This window comes from Suricata suricatta, chromosome 11 (assembly GCF_006229205.1).
Source record: "Suricata suricatta isolate VVHF042 chromosome 11, meerkat_22Aug2017_6uvM2_HiC, whole genome shotgun sequence".
In the NCBI taxonomy this organism is placed as follows: domain Eukaryota; kingdom Metazoa; phylum Chordata; class Mammalia; order Carnivora; family Herpestidae; genus Suricata; species Suricata suricatta.
The window spans coordinates 2428054-2440159 of NC_043710.1; the positions used below are offsets into that span (position 1 = coordinate 2428054).

Here is a 12106-nt window from a genome sequence, read left to right on the forward strand (position 1 = left end):
GGGAGCAGGAGGCCGCCCTCGGGGGCAGGGAGCAGTGGGCCGTCCTGGGGGGCGGGGAGCAGCGGCCGCCCTGGGGGGCAGGGGAGCAGGAGGCCGCCCTGGGGGGCGGGGAGCAGCGGGCCGTCCTGGGGGGCGGGGAGCAGCGGGCCGTCCTGGGGGGCAGGGGAGCAGCAGCCGCCCTGGGGGGCAGGGGAGCAGCGGCCGCCCTGGGGGGCAGAGGAGCAGGAGGCCGCCCTGGGGGACAGGGAGCAGCGGGCTGTCCTGGGGGGTGGGGAGCAGCGGGCTGTCCTGGGGGGCTGGTGCCGGAAGGGCGTCTCCCGCCAGGAGGTCGGCAGTTCTCAGCTCCCCTGTGGGGAGAGGGGTTCCCTCCGGACCCTCACTGAGGAAGGTCAAAGTTGTGGGGACAGAGGACAGAGTCCCACAGCCGTGGCAATGATAGGAATTAAAGGAAACCCATCTTTGGCTTGACGCTGTCATTACTGGGGACAGCAGGGCGGGGTGGCCACAGACCCCCCACCTCGAGGCAGGCCTCCCGAGCCCGTCATGTGGCACCGGAGGCTGGCAAGAGCCACTGTCGGGACTGGGAATGGTGAAAGCATTTTCATAAGACCCTTCGCAGGTTTCAGATCCTGGTGACATTCCAGTTCCCCCTAGATGTCCCAGAGCTCTGTCATTTTGTCTGATGCGCCCAGTTCCCAGACCCAGTAATTAGACCTGGCCGCTGGCACCCTGTCGTCTGGAGGGTGCTCCGCCCCGCGGAAGCCCCACAGCGGCTCTGCGCCAGCCGTTGGCGGGGACGCGGCCGAAGCTTCCTTGGTGGTGGGTCGGTGTGGTCGGGCAAGAGGATGCAGACCCTCCTCGTGTCCTGGCGCAGGGGCCAGAGCCCCCTGGGGGCAGAGGGCTGGGGCTGGGCCGTGCGCCTGACTTCGGAAGGCCCTGCTTGGCTGGGCCCCGCAGCCGTGTTCTGGTTTCACATTCATTGTAGACCCTGAGTGCAGGGCCGGGGGCAAGGCGCTGGCTGCGCTTCCTTGGTGCCTCAGGGCCCGGGGGGGGGAAGCAGGCCGCTTATCCGAGGGGGGACTGGGGCAAAAATGCATCTGTTAATGGCGGTGGGGGGGGCAGAGGGAGTCTGGGGTCCCTGCCAGCTCCCCGCTGCAAGCCTCGGGCTGATGTAGAATTAAGGTCCACAATTTAATGGGGCGCCTGGGTGGCTCAGTTGGTTAGGTGTCCGACTTCGGCTCAGGTCATGATCTCATGGTTCGTGGGTTCGAGCCCCGTGTTGGGCTCTGTGCTGACAGCTCAGAGCTGGGAGCCTGCTTCTGATTCTGTCTCCCTCTGTCTCTGCTCCTCATCTGCTCATGCCTTGTCTCTTTCTCTCTCTCAAAAATAAATAAACTTAAAAAAAATTTAGAAACGTACATCCATCAATGCCCATAGTTTGTACCCTGCCTGCTGGCCCCCGTCCACCGCGGTGTGGAAGAGGGCTGTGCCTCGGTGCCCAGACGGGAGGGAATTGACCCTCGGTCCCCTTCCCAGGCCACATGCCGCTCTGCCCTTCTCGTGGGCAGTTCAGCCTCGAAGCCCCTTGGCACACGGGGTTTCCTGGGAGCGGCTCCAAGGGCACATCTGGAGCCTGTCTGTCCAGTCCGGGCCGCCCCTTACCTAAGTCAGGAGCCATAACATTAGCCTCCTGCCGACCACACTCTTGTGAGGACGGAGGGCAGTAACCCTAACGCTGAGAGCATGGCGCCTGGGGTCGGTGTGTGCCGGCCCTTCCGGAAGCATCAGAGTGCCTGGACCACACTGGGCACCAGAAACTGGAGGAGATTTGATCGATCAGGGACTTGTGTCTGACACATCATTAAAAACCAAAAAGCCTCTGATCCTAGGTTATTGTCACGGATTTTTACAGGTACTGTTTGTTAACATTGTAACCATAGAGAAAGGTAGCAAAACCGAATAACACTTATTTATTTTTTATTTTATTTTATTTTTTTAATTATCAATTTTTAAGGTTTTTATTTATTTTTGAGAGACAGAGTGCAAATTGGGGAGGGGCAGAGAGAGAAGAAGACACAGAATGCAAAGCAGGTTCCAGGCTCCGAGCTGTCAGCACAGAGCCCGACGCGGGGCTCGAACTCACGAACTGTGAGATGGTGACCTGAGCCGAAGTCTTAATACTTAACCCACTGAGCCCCCCAGGCACCCTTTTTTCCTGGCTAACAGGCACCCCAGGGGGGTGGGTGAGAGAAACACGTTCTCAGGAACAGTGCCCGTTACCAACCTGTGTTTCCATAGCCGCCCCAGAGGTTGAGTGCCGGCATGTTTGCCCAGGGGTGGCGGGTAACCTGCTCCCCCCGCCCGGCACTGACGTTTCCGAGGGAGGCTGGGTTCCGCCCGAGGCCTTCGCACCTGCCCCGCCCGCCTCACCGCGGGATGAGGCGCCCACGCGGCCCCCCGGCCCCCACGGTGTCGCCTGATACAGTGCAGGCGCCCCGTTCTGTCTGAGTCTCAGACGAACAATGGATGGGTTTTGGTGGAAGCATGTCCCGTGCAATACTCGGGGAACATTTACAGTAAAATGTATTTGTTGTTGGCCCGAAGTCCGACATGGCCGGGCACCCTGTCACCTGGCCGTCCCGCCCGGGAGTTCATCATTAGATATTTTCCCGGGGCTTTGCCTTTCCCGCAGGCCTGCCCGTCTCGTGGCTCACGCGCCTGGTGAGGTCAGGCCCTGCTGCTCAGGTCTCCGCCCCGAGCTCCCGGGCCGTCCCGCAGAGGCCCAGGGTGCAGATGCCCGTTTCCTCCCCAGACCCGCGCGGTGGGGCCTCCTGTGCCCGCGCGTTGGTGGCAGGTGCGTCTGTTTGTGTCAGCCCCGGGGCAGTGTGAGGGGCCACGGCGGTGCCCTTGCGGCGGGGGCTGCGTGCGGAGGCCCGTGGGTCGCAGGAGCGCCTGGGACCCGGGAGCCCCTCTCTCTCCGGGCTATCGGGTCTGTGTCTGGGGTGGACTTTGGTTTCAGTTGGGGGTGAACATCCTTGAATGCCGTCCAACCCTCTTTAATTTTCTGGAAATTAAGCCACCGCGGGGGGTGTGCCCACTTCACGGTTCAGACCTGTGTGTCCTTGACGGTCACCAGCCCGGTGGGTCCGGCTGCAGACAAGTTCTGTGGCTAGTTGAGTGACCATGAGGGGCCCTGGGTTCCCAGCGAGTGTCCTGGCGAAGGGTCTCCCTGAATCTACCCCCACCCCCAGCCCTGCAGATCCTGGGACCTGGCAGCGCCCCTGCCCTCCAGCCGTGCCCAAGCTCACCATGCCGTCCGGCCGCCTCAGGGTCTATGCTATAGCCCCTCTGCCCTGTCCCTGCCCACTGAGCGCCCGCAGTGTCCCCACTGCTGCAGGGCGGGGGTGGTGAATAAACAAATCCCCCCCCCCCCCCGCATACAGACGCTGAAATACCGCCCGAGCAAGGTGACCCTGGGGAACGGCTCACATCGAGGCAGCGGAGTGCCGGAGCCGCCCAAACTGCCCACAGTTTGAAGAACTGACGACACCGAGATTCGTTGCAGAGGCTTTTATTGGCCACTTCTTTCTTTCTTCTTCCTCCTCCCCGCCGCTTGCTCTCCCATATATACAGGCCGTCCAGGCTACGCAGCCGCTCATGATTGGCTGACAGCAACAGGGCTAACCAATTTCATGGCTTTGCGTTGGTCGTACACTTATCGCGGTATCTGGCTGGGAGGTGGGTACACCAGAGGCAGGCGGGCCATACTGTGTCACGTGCTTGGGCGGATTGCCAAGGCGCCATCTAGCCTCCGCCTCCCACAGCGGAGGGCTCGTGAGAAGAGCTGGGGTGGGCGCCCGTGGGGAGCGGTGCCCCGGCTGCTACTTTAGGAAGCGGGCATGGATCCTGTGTGAGCCCGCCGAGGAAGTACCTTGGGGGCCAGGAGCCCCGCCTGCTCTCAGCCATCTGCCCTTGACCTGTCTCAGATGGTGCGCTGAGCCAGGTTCTGCGGGGGGCTGACCTTCCCGGGGTCAGCGCCCACCCTTCAGGGGGAGAGCTGGTGGCCTGGGTGCCCGGATGGCCGCCTTAGCCTCCACCTGTGTCTGGCTTCCCATAACCCTGATGGCGTCCCTCCCCATTAGACAGGGGTCCCCTGCTGTCCTGTGAGTGTGAGGCCACCTTGGCCGTGTCCTCTCTGGTCTCTGTGGGGTTCAGAAGCAGCACGGGCATGTGGTGAAGAGGGGAGGAGGCAGTTCTTGGTCAGAGCAGGAGGTCCTCTGGCCGACTAGCCCCCATCAGGACAGGAAGCAGCCCCCTGGAGCCCCGAGTGACGGACAGAGCCCGTGCCCATGGTGACTGCGGAGGCCTGAGTGCCGAGCGTCTCCCGCTGTCCCCCACCCCCGGGAAAAGGCAGGTGTGCGTCTCCGCGCCCCTGTGCTCGTGCTGAGCTCTTTCAGGGGCAGGCTGGGCCCCTGGCAGCTGCCGAGACCGCGTCCGGACCGATTCACCCAGAACTCTGGTGCCGCTGCCTTTCTGAGCGCCCCCGAGTACCTTCCTGCAGCCGGACGGAGAGCAGCCGTTCAGAGGGGACGGGTCCCTGGAGCCTGGGACAGAGTTGTGAATACTGAAGTGCATACAATTATATGGTATCTCTACAAGTGATCGTTTGTTGCTTGTTATGATTTCTTGTTTACAGTATAGACATAACGGTACGTTATTACATGATTTCCGCGTTCTGGTTGTGACCCTGCTCTGTATCACAAAGGCTGTACGTAGCGCATGCTGTGTAATCACACCAGGCACTTACTTTTGCACAGGGGTAGACGGTGAGAACCAGCACGCTGCTAGCCGTTGTGGGCAGGCTGGCGGGGACCCTGCTAGGGCGGAGCCAGGGAAACCCAGGTCCTGTCCCCGGTCCCCGCCGTCTCGCCCCTGACCAGCGATCACGCTCCTCCGGGTGGCGGAGCACGGAGCTCAGACCAGACTCATCTGCCGGTGACGGTAGAAACACCCATTGGCTGTGACGTTTTAATTCGGAATCTCACTGGTGTTAACTCTGGAGATTTCAAGTCTGAAGAAATAAAAATTTTCCTGGGTGATTTGGATGATCTGCTGTTTGAGACGTTTCTCTGGCCCCGTGACCCTCTGCAGGTGGTCTGGGGGAGACAGAGGGGACCAGCATGAACGACCGGATGACTCCGTGGTCCGGCTCTCAAACTCATGTTGTGAGTAACCGGCACCAATGAGGAGAGGCTGGAAGGCCTGGAGGGTCCCCTGGGGGCCCCGCTGCAGCCCCCGTTTCCGCCAGAGCCCCCGATGGTCACTGTAAGCCAGAAATCTGGGTTAAGTTTGCAAACATTTAGGGGCACCTGCGGGGCTCAGTTAAGTGTCCGACTTTGGCTCAGGTCCTGATCTCTCAGGTTCGTGAGTTCGAGCCCCACATCGGGCTCTATGCTGCCAACTCAGAGCCTGGAGCTGCTTTGGTTTCTGTGTCTCCCTCTGTCTGCCCCTCCCCTGCTCATGCTCTGTCTTTCTCTGTCTCAAAAATAAACACTAAAAATTTTTTTAAAAAGTTTGCAAGCACTTAAGACCCTGTGCAGGCCAAACAAGGCCATGTCTGTTGGTGACACAATCGTGGCCCCTGCGCCAAGGACGGGGCAGACCCTCCGGGCGGTCAGGAGCCCGACCCTGCTCGTGGTCTCTCCATCCCCCTGGGGAGGGGGCGCGTTTCTGGAGCGGCTCCTTCGCTTTGTTGGGCTTCCTGGGCTCCTGGGTGTCCGGTGACCCCGGGAAAGTCTGAGGTGGCGCTCCTGGTGGGCACCTGTGCCCCAGGACTGACCCCACGAGCAGAGCAGTGGCGTGCTTCCACAGGGCGTTTGCGGCCGTTAAATGAGCTCTGGAAATAGTGTATGCTGGTTTTCCCACAGTGAGCGCAGAGTTGGCGCTGGGTGACCTGTGCCCCACGCTGGCCTTTCCTGAGCCTCCCTGGGTCATGAAACACGAGAGCAGGGGCCACGCACCCCTGCACCTGCCGGGCCTGAGCCTGGGCCCGACAGCGGGTGTGTTCCTCCATGGCCCCCAGCGGCTGGGTACTTTGTTGTGGGGTCCTCACGCGGGGGGGGCTCCTTCATGCCCACAGCCGTGCCCTCCGTGGGAAGAGGCCGGGACGTAACCAGCCTGCCCCTGAACGGTCAGGGTGGCCTACGTCCCCGGGTGCTCGGACGGCCCTGAGTCTGCAGAGCAGTCTGCCCGCGCCGCGTGGGCAGGGCCCGTGGCCTCCTTGGCAGAGTTCATGTGGAAGTGGGGTTGGCTGCGTTGGCACGGCCCCCCCGTTCACACCAGCTGGTACCCAACCTTCCCGGAGCCCTGCCCACCGAGCTGCCTCCTCCCGGGGGCTGCCCCTCGCCAGCCGTGGTCTGGGGCCAGCCGGGGCCCCGCCCTGGTCTTCGCTGGGGAGCCTCCCCTTGTCAGGCAGGCTGCGCTTTCAGACTCTTGGGGATCCCGGGGCTCCCCACATCAGGCTGCTCCTGACTTCGGGCTCCACCGGAGTCCTGGGCCGGGGACCGTCTCCCTTCTGAGCCTGGCCTTGCCTTTCTGTGCTCCTTTTACCTGTCACCCGTCACTGCTCCGTGTTTGAAGCGGGGGGTTCTTAAAGCATGAACTTGGTCCCATTGTGACCCGGTTCCGGCATTTCTTCCTCTCCTGCTGCTCTGTCTTCATAGAAGAACAAAAGGGAGCTTTCTCCCCCTCACCTTGGGAGGCTTCAAGCTGCCCCCGGGGCTCCTCGGTCAGTCCCTGGGAGCTTCGGTCCTGGCCGCCGCTGGTTAGGGCTCCTTCCGCGTGCCGGGTCCTGGCCGCCTCCTGGCCCCGGGCTCCGGGGCGCAGCTGGGGGTGCCGGGCTCCCCCCGCCTTTAGGGGTCTGTGCACCACGCCCGGTATTCCTGCTGGCGTGGGACTGCGAGGCCGCGACGCCGGCCCCCCCACCCCCCGAGCCCTGGGGATCCGGTCTGGTTTTCATGTGGTCTCCTCCTCTCCCGCCTCGCAGGCCCGGGACAGCCATGCCGCGTAGCCCCACCTCCAGCGAGGACGAGATGGCCCAGAGCTTCTCCGACTGCTCCGTGGGCTCAGAGTCCGACAGCTCCAGGGAGGAGACCGTCTACGACACCATCCGGGCCACGGCGGAGAGGCCCGGCGCCCCCAGGACGGAGGAGGCCGAGGGCAACACGCTGGTGATCCGCATCCTCATCCAGGACCTGCAGCAGACGGTAGGCCCCGCGCGCTCCCGTCCGCTTGGTGCCGTGTGTGCCTGTGGTCGGCCTCTGCACGGCGTGCACCTGCTCCGTGCCCCGCCCCCCCCCCGGCTGCCTTTGCCTGCCTCACAGCGTGCTGCTGGCACCTTCCATGTGCCGGGGGCGGGCGAGCCCAGGCCTCGAGGCCACGGGGACCAGCCTTGCCGAGGAAACGTGCCCCGTGGACGCATTAGCAAGTGGGGCCTCCAGCACCCGGGGGGCCCTGCCTCTCCCTCCGCTGCTCTGTGCTCCGTGGTGCACGGACTCCGGTGTCCCGTGCCCCTTCTCAGGCCGTGTGAGCCCGGTGCAGCCTGCCCCTCCCTGCACTGCCCGCCGCTGATTCCCATTCGTCCCTCCAGCTCTGGGCCCCTGGGTTGGCCCTGGTAGTTGGCCCTGGTGTGGGCCCTGGTGTGGGCCCTGGTGTGGGCCCTGCCGCACACTTGTTTGGTGGCCGTGGGTCCTTGCTGGCGGGCCTGCTTGCATGGCTGCTGCCTGGAGGGTTGGCTCGTGGGGGCGCAGGCAGGGCTGGGGCTGTGCAGCTGCCATGTGAGGCGTTCGTGCCGTGGGGGAGTGGGACGAGGTCACCGAAGCCCGTGAGCACCCCAGGGGCGGGGTCTGGGGTGCGGGGGACCCGTCGGGCCGGGCGGAGTCTGGGGCACACGGCCACCCCAAGAGAGGCTGGCAGGCTGGCAGACCCACAGCCAGGCTGAGCAGGTGCACCCGGTGGTGGGAATTCTCTTGTGTCCATGCGTCAGGGGACCTTGTCTCTGAGCGCAGCCCTCTCTCCTCTGGGCCCCCTTTGGGGTCGGACTCAGGGGCACCTGTGTGAGACGTGGGTCACCTTCATGCTCTCTGGTTCCCAGGTCCCTGTCAGTCATTGGGTGTGGACCCTGCATGCTCAGAGTGGGTTAAAGGCAGTGGGAGCAGCGGGTGGTATGGACGGCCTCTGGGGTGCTCGGGGGGTGGGCCAGGAGCTCTGCGTGCACCCTTTGTGCCAGGAGCAGAGTCCCCGGGCAGAGGCTGTGGGTGGGGGGTCCTCTCAGGATGGGAGGAGACGGCTGGTGATGCTACGTGACGGTGTCCCCCTCCTCCCCCCTTGTGCACATCAGGCCCCCGCCTCCCGGCACCGTGGGGTCTACGGGGTTGGCTCGGTGCCTCCAGGTGTGGGGCTCCCGTCTCTGTGCAGGAGCAGCTCCAGCAGGACGCCGCCCTCTCCAGAGCGAGGCCTGGGGGTGCGTCCTGCTGACTCATCACCTCCGAGCAGGGTCAGCCCCATGCCTTCCAGAAGACGCCCCAGAGAGGGCTCCGTGGCGCCGCCGGCGGCGTGCCGCCCACAACACGGAGTGCAGGCGCAGCCTTTAGGTGTTCTTTCTTCTGCGTCATTTGTCATTTCTCATAAAAGCGACTCCGGCGTTGGGAAAGCACAGGCATCGGTCGCATCCTGCATGTGACTCTCCCAAAGGCAATGGGCCACCGGGGCCTGTGCGTACGGACGGAAACAGGCGGGTGAACGCGGGCTGCCAGCAGACGAGCATCGAGTGGTTTCATGTCCATATAAAAGGAAGAAAGAGCGAAGGAAACGCCGAACTCCAGCGATTTCTTGGCTGCAAGAGAGACTCTTTCCAAATCAATCTGTGAACTTCGAAGTTACGAAACGCTGGAAGGCTGAGTCTTCGTGTTCGTTTCTGGTCACGGTTTTCCCCTTTCCTCCCGCCGCAGGGACTTGGCGCCCTCTCATCTCCCTGGGGTAAGTTAGGCTGATCGGCGTGATAGGCTGCCAAGCGTCCGGTGCCAGCACGGGGGTGTCGCGTGTCTTTCTCCAAGCCGGCCCGCCAGACCCGTGGGCGTGAGGACACGGAGGTTCTGTTCCACACCGTCGTCAGGAACCCAGGCCCCTTCTGCCCAGTGGCCGGGCCGCCCCGGGGCTCTGGGCCCTCTGTAGGTCCCCTGGTCTGCCCAGGCTGTGAGAGCAGAAAGGACTGGGACCACGTCATGTCCCCAACCGTCCCTGCTTCCTCGGAGGCCGCATTTGACTGCAAAGCAGGCTGGGAAGCTGAGTTTGGCTCTAGGCCTGGGAAGGTAGAGGTCAGGGTTGTGGCAGATGGCAGATGTGTGCACACATGCGCGCATACACACATGCATGCACAGATGTACAGGCATACACATGCATGCACACACATGCACACTTCCACACATGTGCACATGCACAGGTGTATAGGCGCACACACATGCTCATGCATGTGCAATGCACACACACGCAAACATGCACACATGCACAGACATATAGGCGCACACATGCACGTTCATGTGCACACACGCGTAAAGGCACACATGCACAGGCACATGCAGTGCACACACCTGCAAACATGCACACACGTGCACAGATGTACAGACACGCACGTGCATGCACACACAGCCACACATGCCCACGCTCACACACACGCACCCCGAGGCTTGCTGGGGCAGAGCCGGGAGCACACACCGTCCACCCCCACAGCTGCCTCGGAGCTCAGGAGCCCCCTGGGCTGCTCTCTCTAACAGGGCCGAGCGCCCATCGCCGGGGACGCCCGCTGTTGCTTTTCATTGTTCTGTTCATCATATTCACCTCTTAATCAGAGGCAGTTATCCAGCTGGTGGTGTCATTTGGGGAAGAATTCCTGTGGGCAGCGCCCCCTCGGCGGACATGCTGCTGGTCTGCGGTGGTCCCAGGGGGTCCTGGGCAGTCCGGGGTGGTCCTGGGTGGTCCCAGGAGGTCCTGGGTGCTCCCGGGCTATAAAGTGGCCTCTACAGCGAGTCCTGAACCACAGAGCTCACGCCTGGACAGAGCTCACACCACAGGCGAGAAGCATCACGATGCACCTGGGCTTCCCGCGCTTGGACGGCCCGGCGCCATCTCCACACGGTGCCTGCGACCATTGGAAACCACGCAGTCACAGCAGGAGCACAAGGACGGGCGCTGATGGACCCCAGAAGCACCCAGGCGTGCGGGATGCAGGGAGAGCTGAGTGAAGAAAGCAGCCGCGTCGCCGGGCCCCCGCTCCAGGAGCAGGCAGGTCGGACGCCCCAAACGCCTGGCCGCTCTGTACGTGGTCACGGAAGAGCCACGGAGACCGACCTGGGGATACGAAGAAAGGTGACGAGAAGGCGGACTCCCGAATGTGGAGCCGTGACCAAGGAGGGTCGACCGTGTTGTCCCTGCGGCTTGTGCGTCGCTTTCTCCGCGTGCCATCGGATCCGGGTTCCTTGCCCAACTCACCCCAGCCTCCGGGGACGTCGCCCGGCTTCCCAAAGAACTGGCCCCGGCTCCGATGCAGCCGGGGTTTGGTGCTGGCCGTCAGTTTTTCTTGGAAAAGCCTCCCGCGTGCAGATCCCGTGCGCCCCTCGTGTCCGGGAGGTTCCCTCACACGCCCGTTTCCGTGGCGCGGGCTGGGGCCTGTGTTCGTGGACGGCGGCCACTCCCCCTGGGCTTCTCCGCGTCCGCCTCTCCTCCATCCCGGGCCTCGCCGCCCTGTCCTCTGCAGGGTTTCCATTCGGTGTCCTAGCCGTGGGCTCATCTTGAAAATGGCTCGTTTCCGTTGTGTTTGTACCAGGTTTTGTGGCGGCTTCTCCTCGTGTGGGTCCTCCTCCTCTGAACCGGGTGCGTTCCCACTGGCGGATCGCACGTCTGGTTTCCGCGCCTTCCCTCCGCCTTCCCTGGTCTCTTCGGTAGCCTGTCTCCTTATTTCCAGGCTGCTGCCTGGCTTGTCCTGTTGTTGGGTCAGCGACTTGGCATCTCCCGGCGCTCTGACCGTGACCTCCCTCAGCTCCCTCCCAGCCCGGTGCCGGCGCCCTGCGCACGCACTTCCTGGACCTGGACGGGATACCCCGGGTCCCGTGACACACCTGCAGTTTCCGTGGGCCAGATGCTGTATGAAGGTCTTTTGGTTTTCCTGATACAATGCTGCTTATTAAATTCGTGCGCAGAGTGTTGTCCTGTCATTTTTTTCTTTCTTTGTTATCATTGAAATTTTAGTTAGCTGACATCCAGTGCTGTATCGGTTTCAGGCGTAGAGTCCAGGGGTCCGTCCCTGAGATGCAACACCCAGTGTTCTCACCGGAGCGCCCTCCTTAACGACCCCCGCCCCCAGCCAGCCCGTCCCACCCCCTCCCTCCATCGACCCTCAGGCTATTGTCTGTCATGAAGGGTCTTGTGGTGGCTTCCTTCTCTTCTCTCGCTGCCTTCTCTGTGTTCCTCCGTTGTGTTTCTTAGATGCCACAGGAGTGAGATCGTGTGGTATTTGTCTTTCTCGGATGTCATATTCTAGCGCCATTCACATTGTTGCAAATGACAGGATGTCATTCATTTTATAGCCAAGTAATATTCTATTGTATGTATAAGCCGCATCTTCTTTATTCAGTCATCAGTCGATGGACATGGGGGCTCTTCCCATACTCTGGCTGATGTCGATAGCGCTGCTCTAAATATTGGGGTGCACGCGCCTCTTTGAATCAGCATTTTTGTAGCCTCTGGGCAAATACCTACCAGTGCAATTGCTGGGTCCTAGGGTAGTTCTATTTTTAATGTTTTGAGGAGCCTCCACGCTGTTTTCCAGAGCGGCCGCACCAGTGTGCATTCCCGCCAGCCGTGCAGGAGGGCGCCCGTCTCTCCACACCCTCGCCAGCATCTGTTGTTTCCTGGGTTGTTAACTTTAGCCGCTCTGACCGGCGTGAGGTGGTGTCTCAGTGTGGTTTTGATTTGTGTTTCCCTGATGATGAGTGACGTTGAGCATCGTTTTATGTGTCTGTCGGCCATCTGGACGTCCTCTTTGGAGAAGTGT

The 12106-nt window shown here is 62.3% G+C and overlaps 1 protein-coding gene across 1 annotated transcript in view; it reads left to right on the forward strand.

Moving 5' to 3' along the window:
* Nucleotides 1–12106, forward strand: part of SHANK2 (SH3 and multiple ankyrin repeat domains 2) — a 463461-nt gene that overhangs the window by 65469 nt on the left and 385886 nt on the right. The window contains exon 3 of the mRNA XM_029957270.1: nucleotides 7046–7265. Coding sequence (XP_029813130.1) covers nucleotides 7059–7265 — 207 coding nt within the window. The 5' untranslated portion in view covers nucleotides 7046–7058. The remainder of the gene's footprint in view (nucleotides 1–7045; nucleotides 7266–12106) is intronic.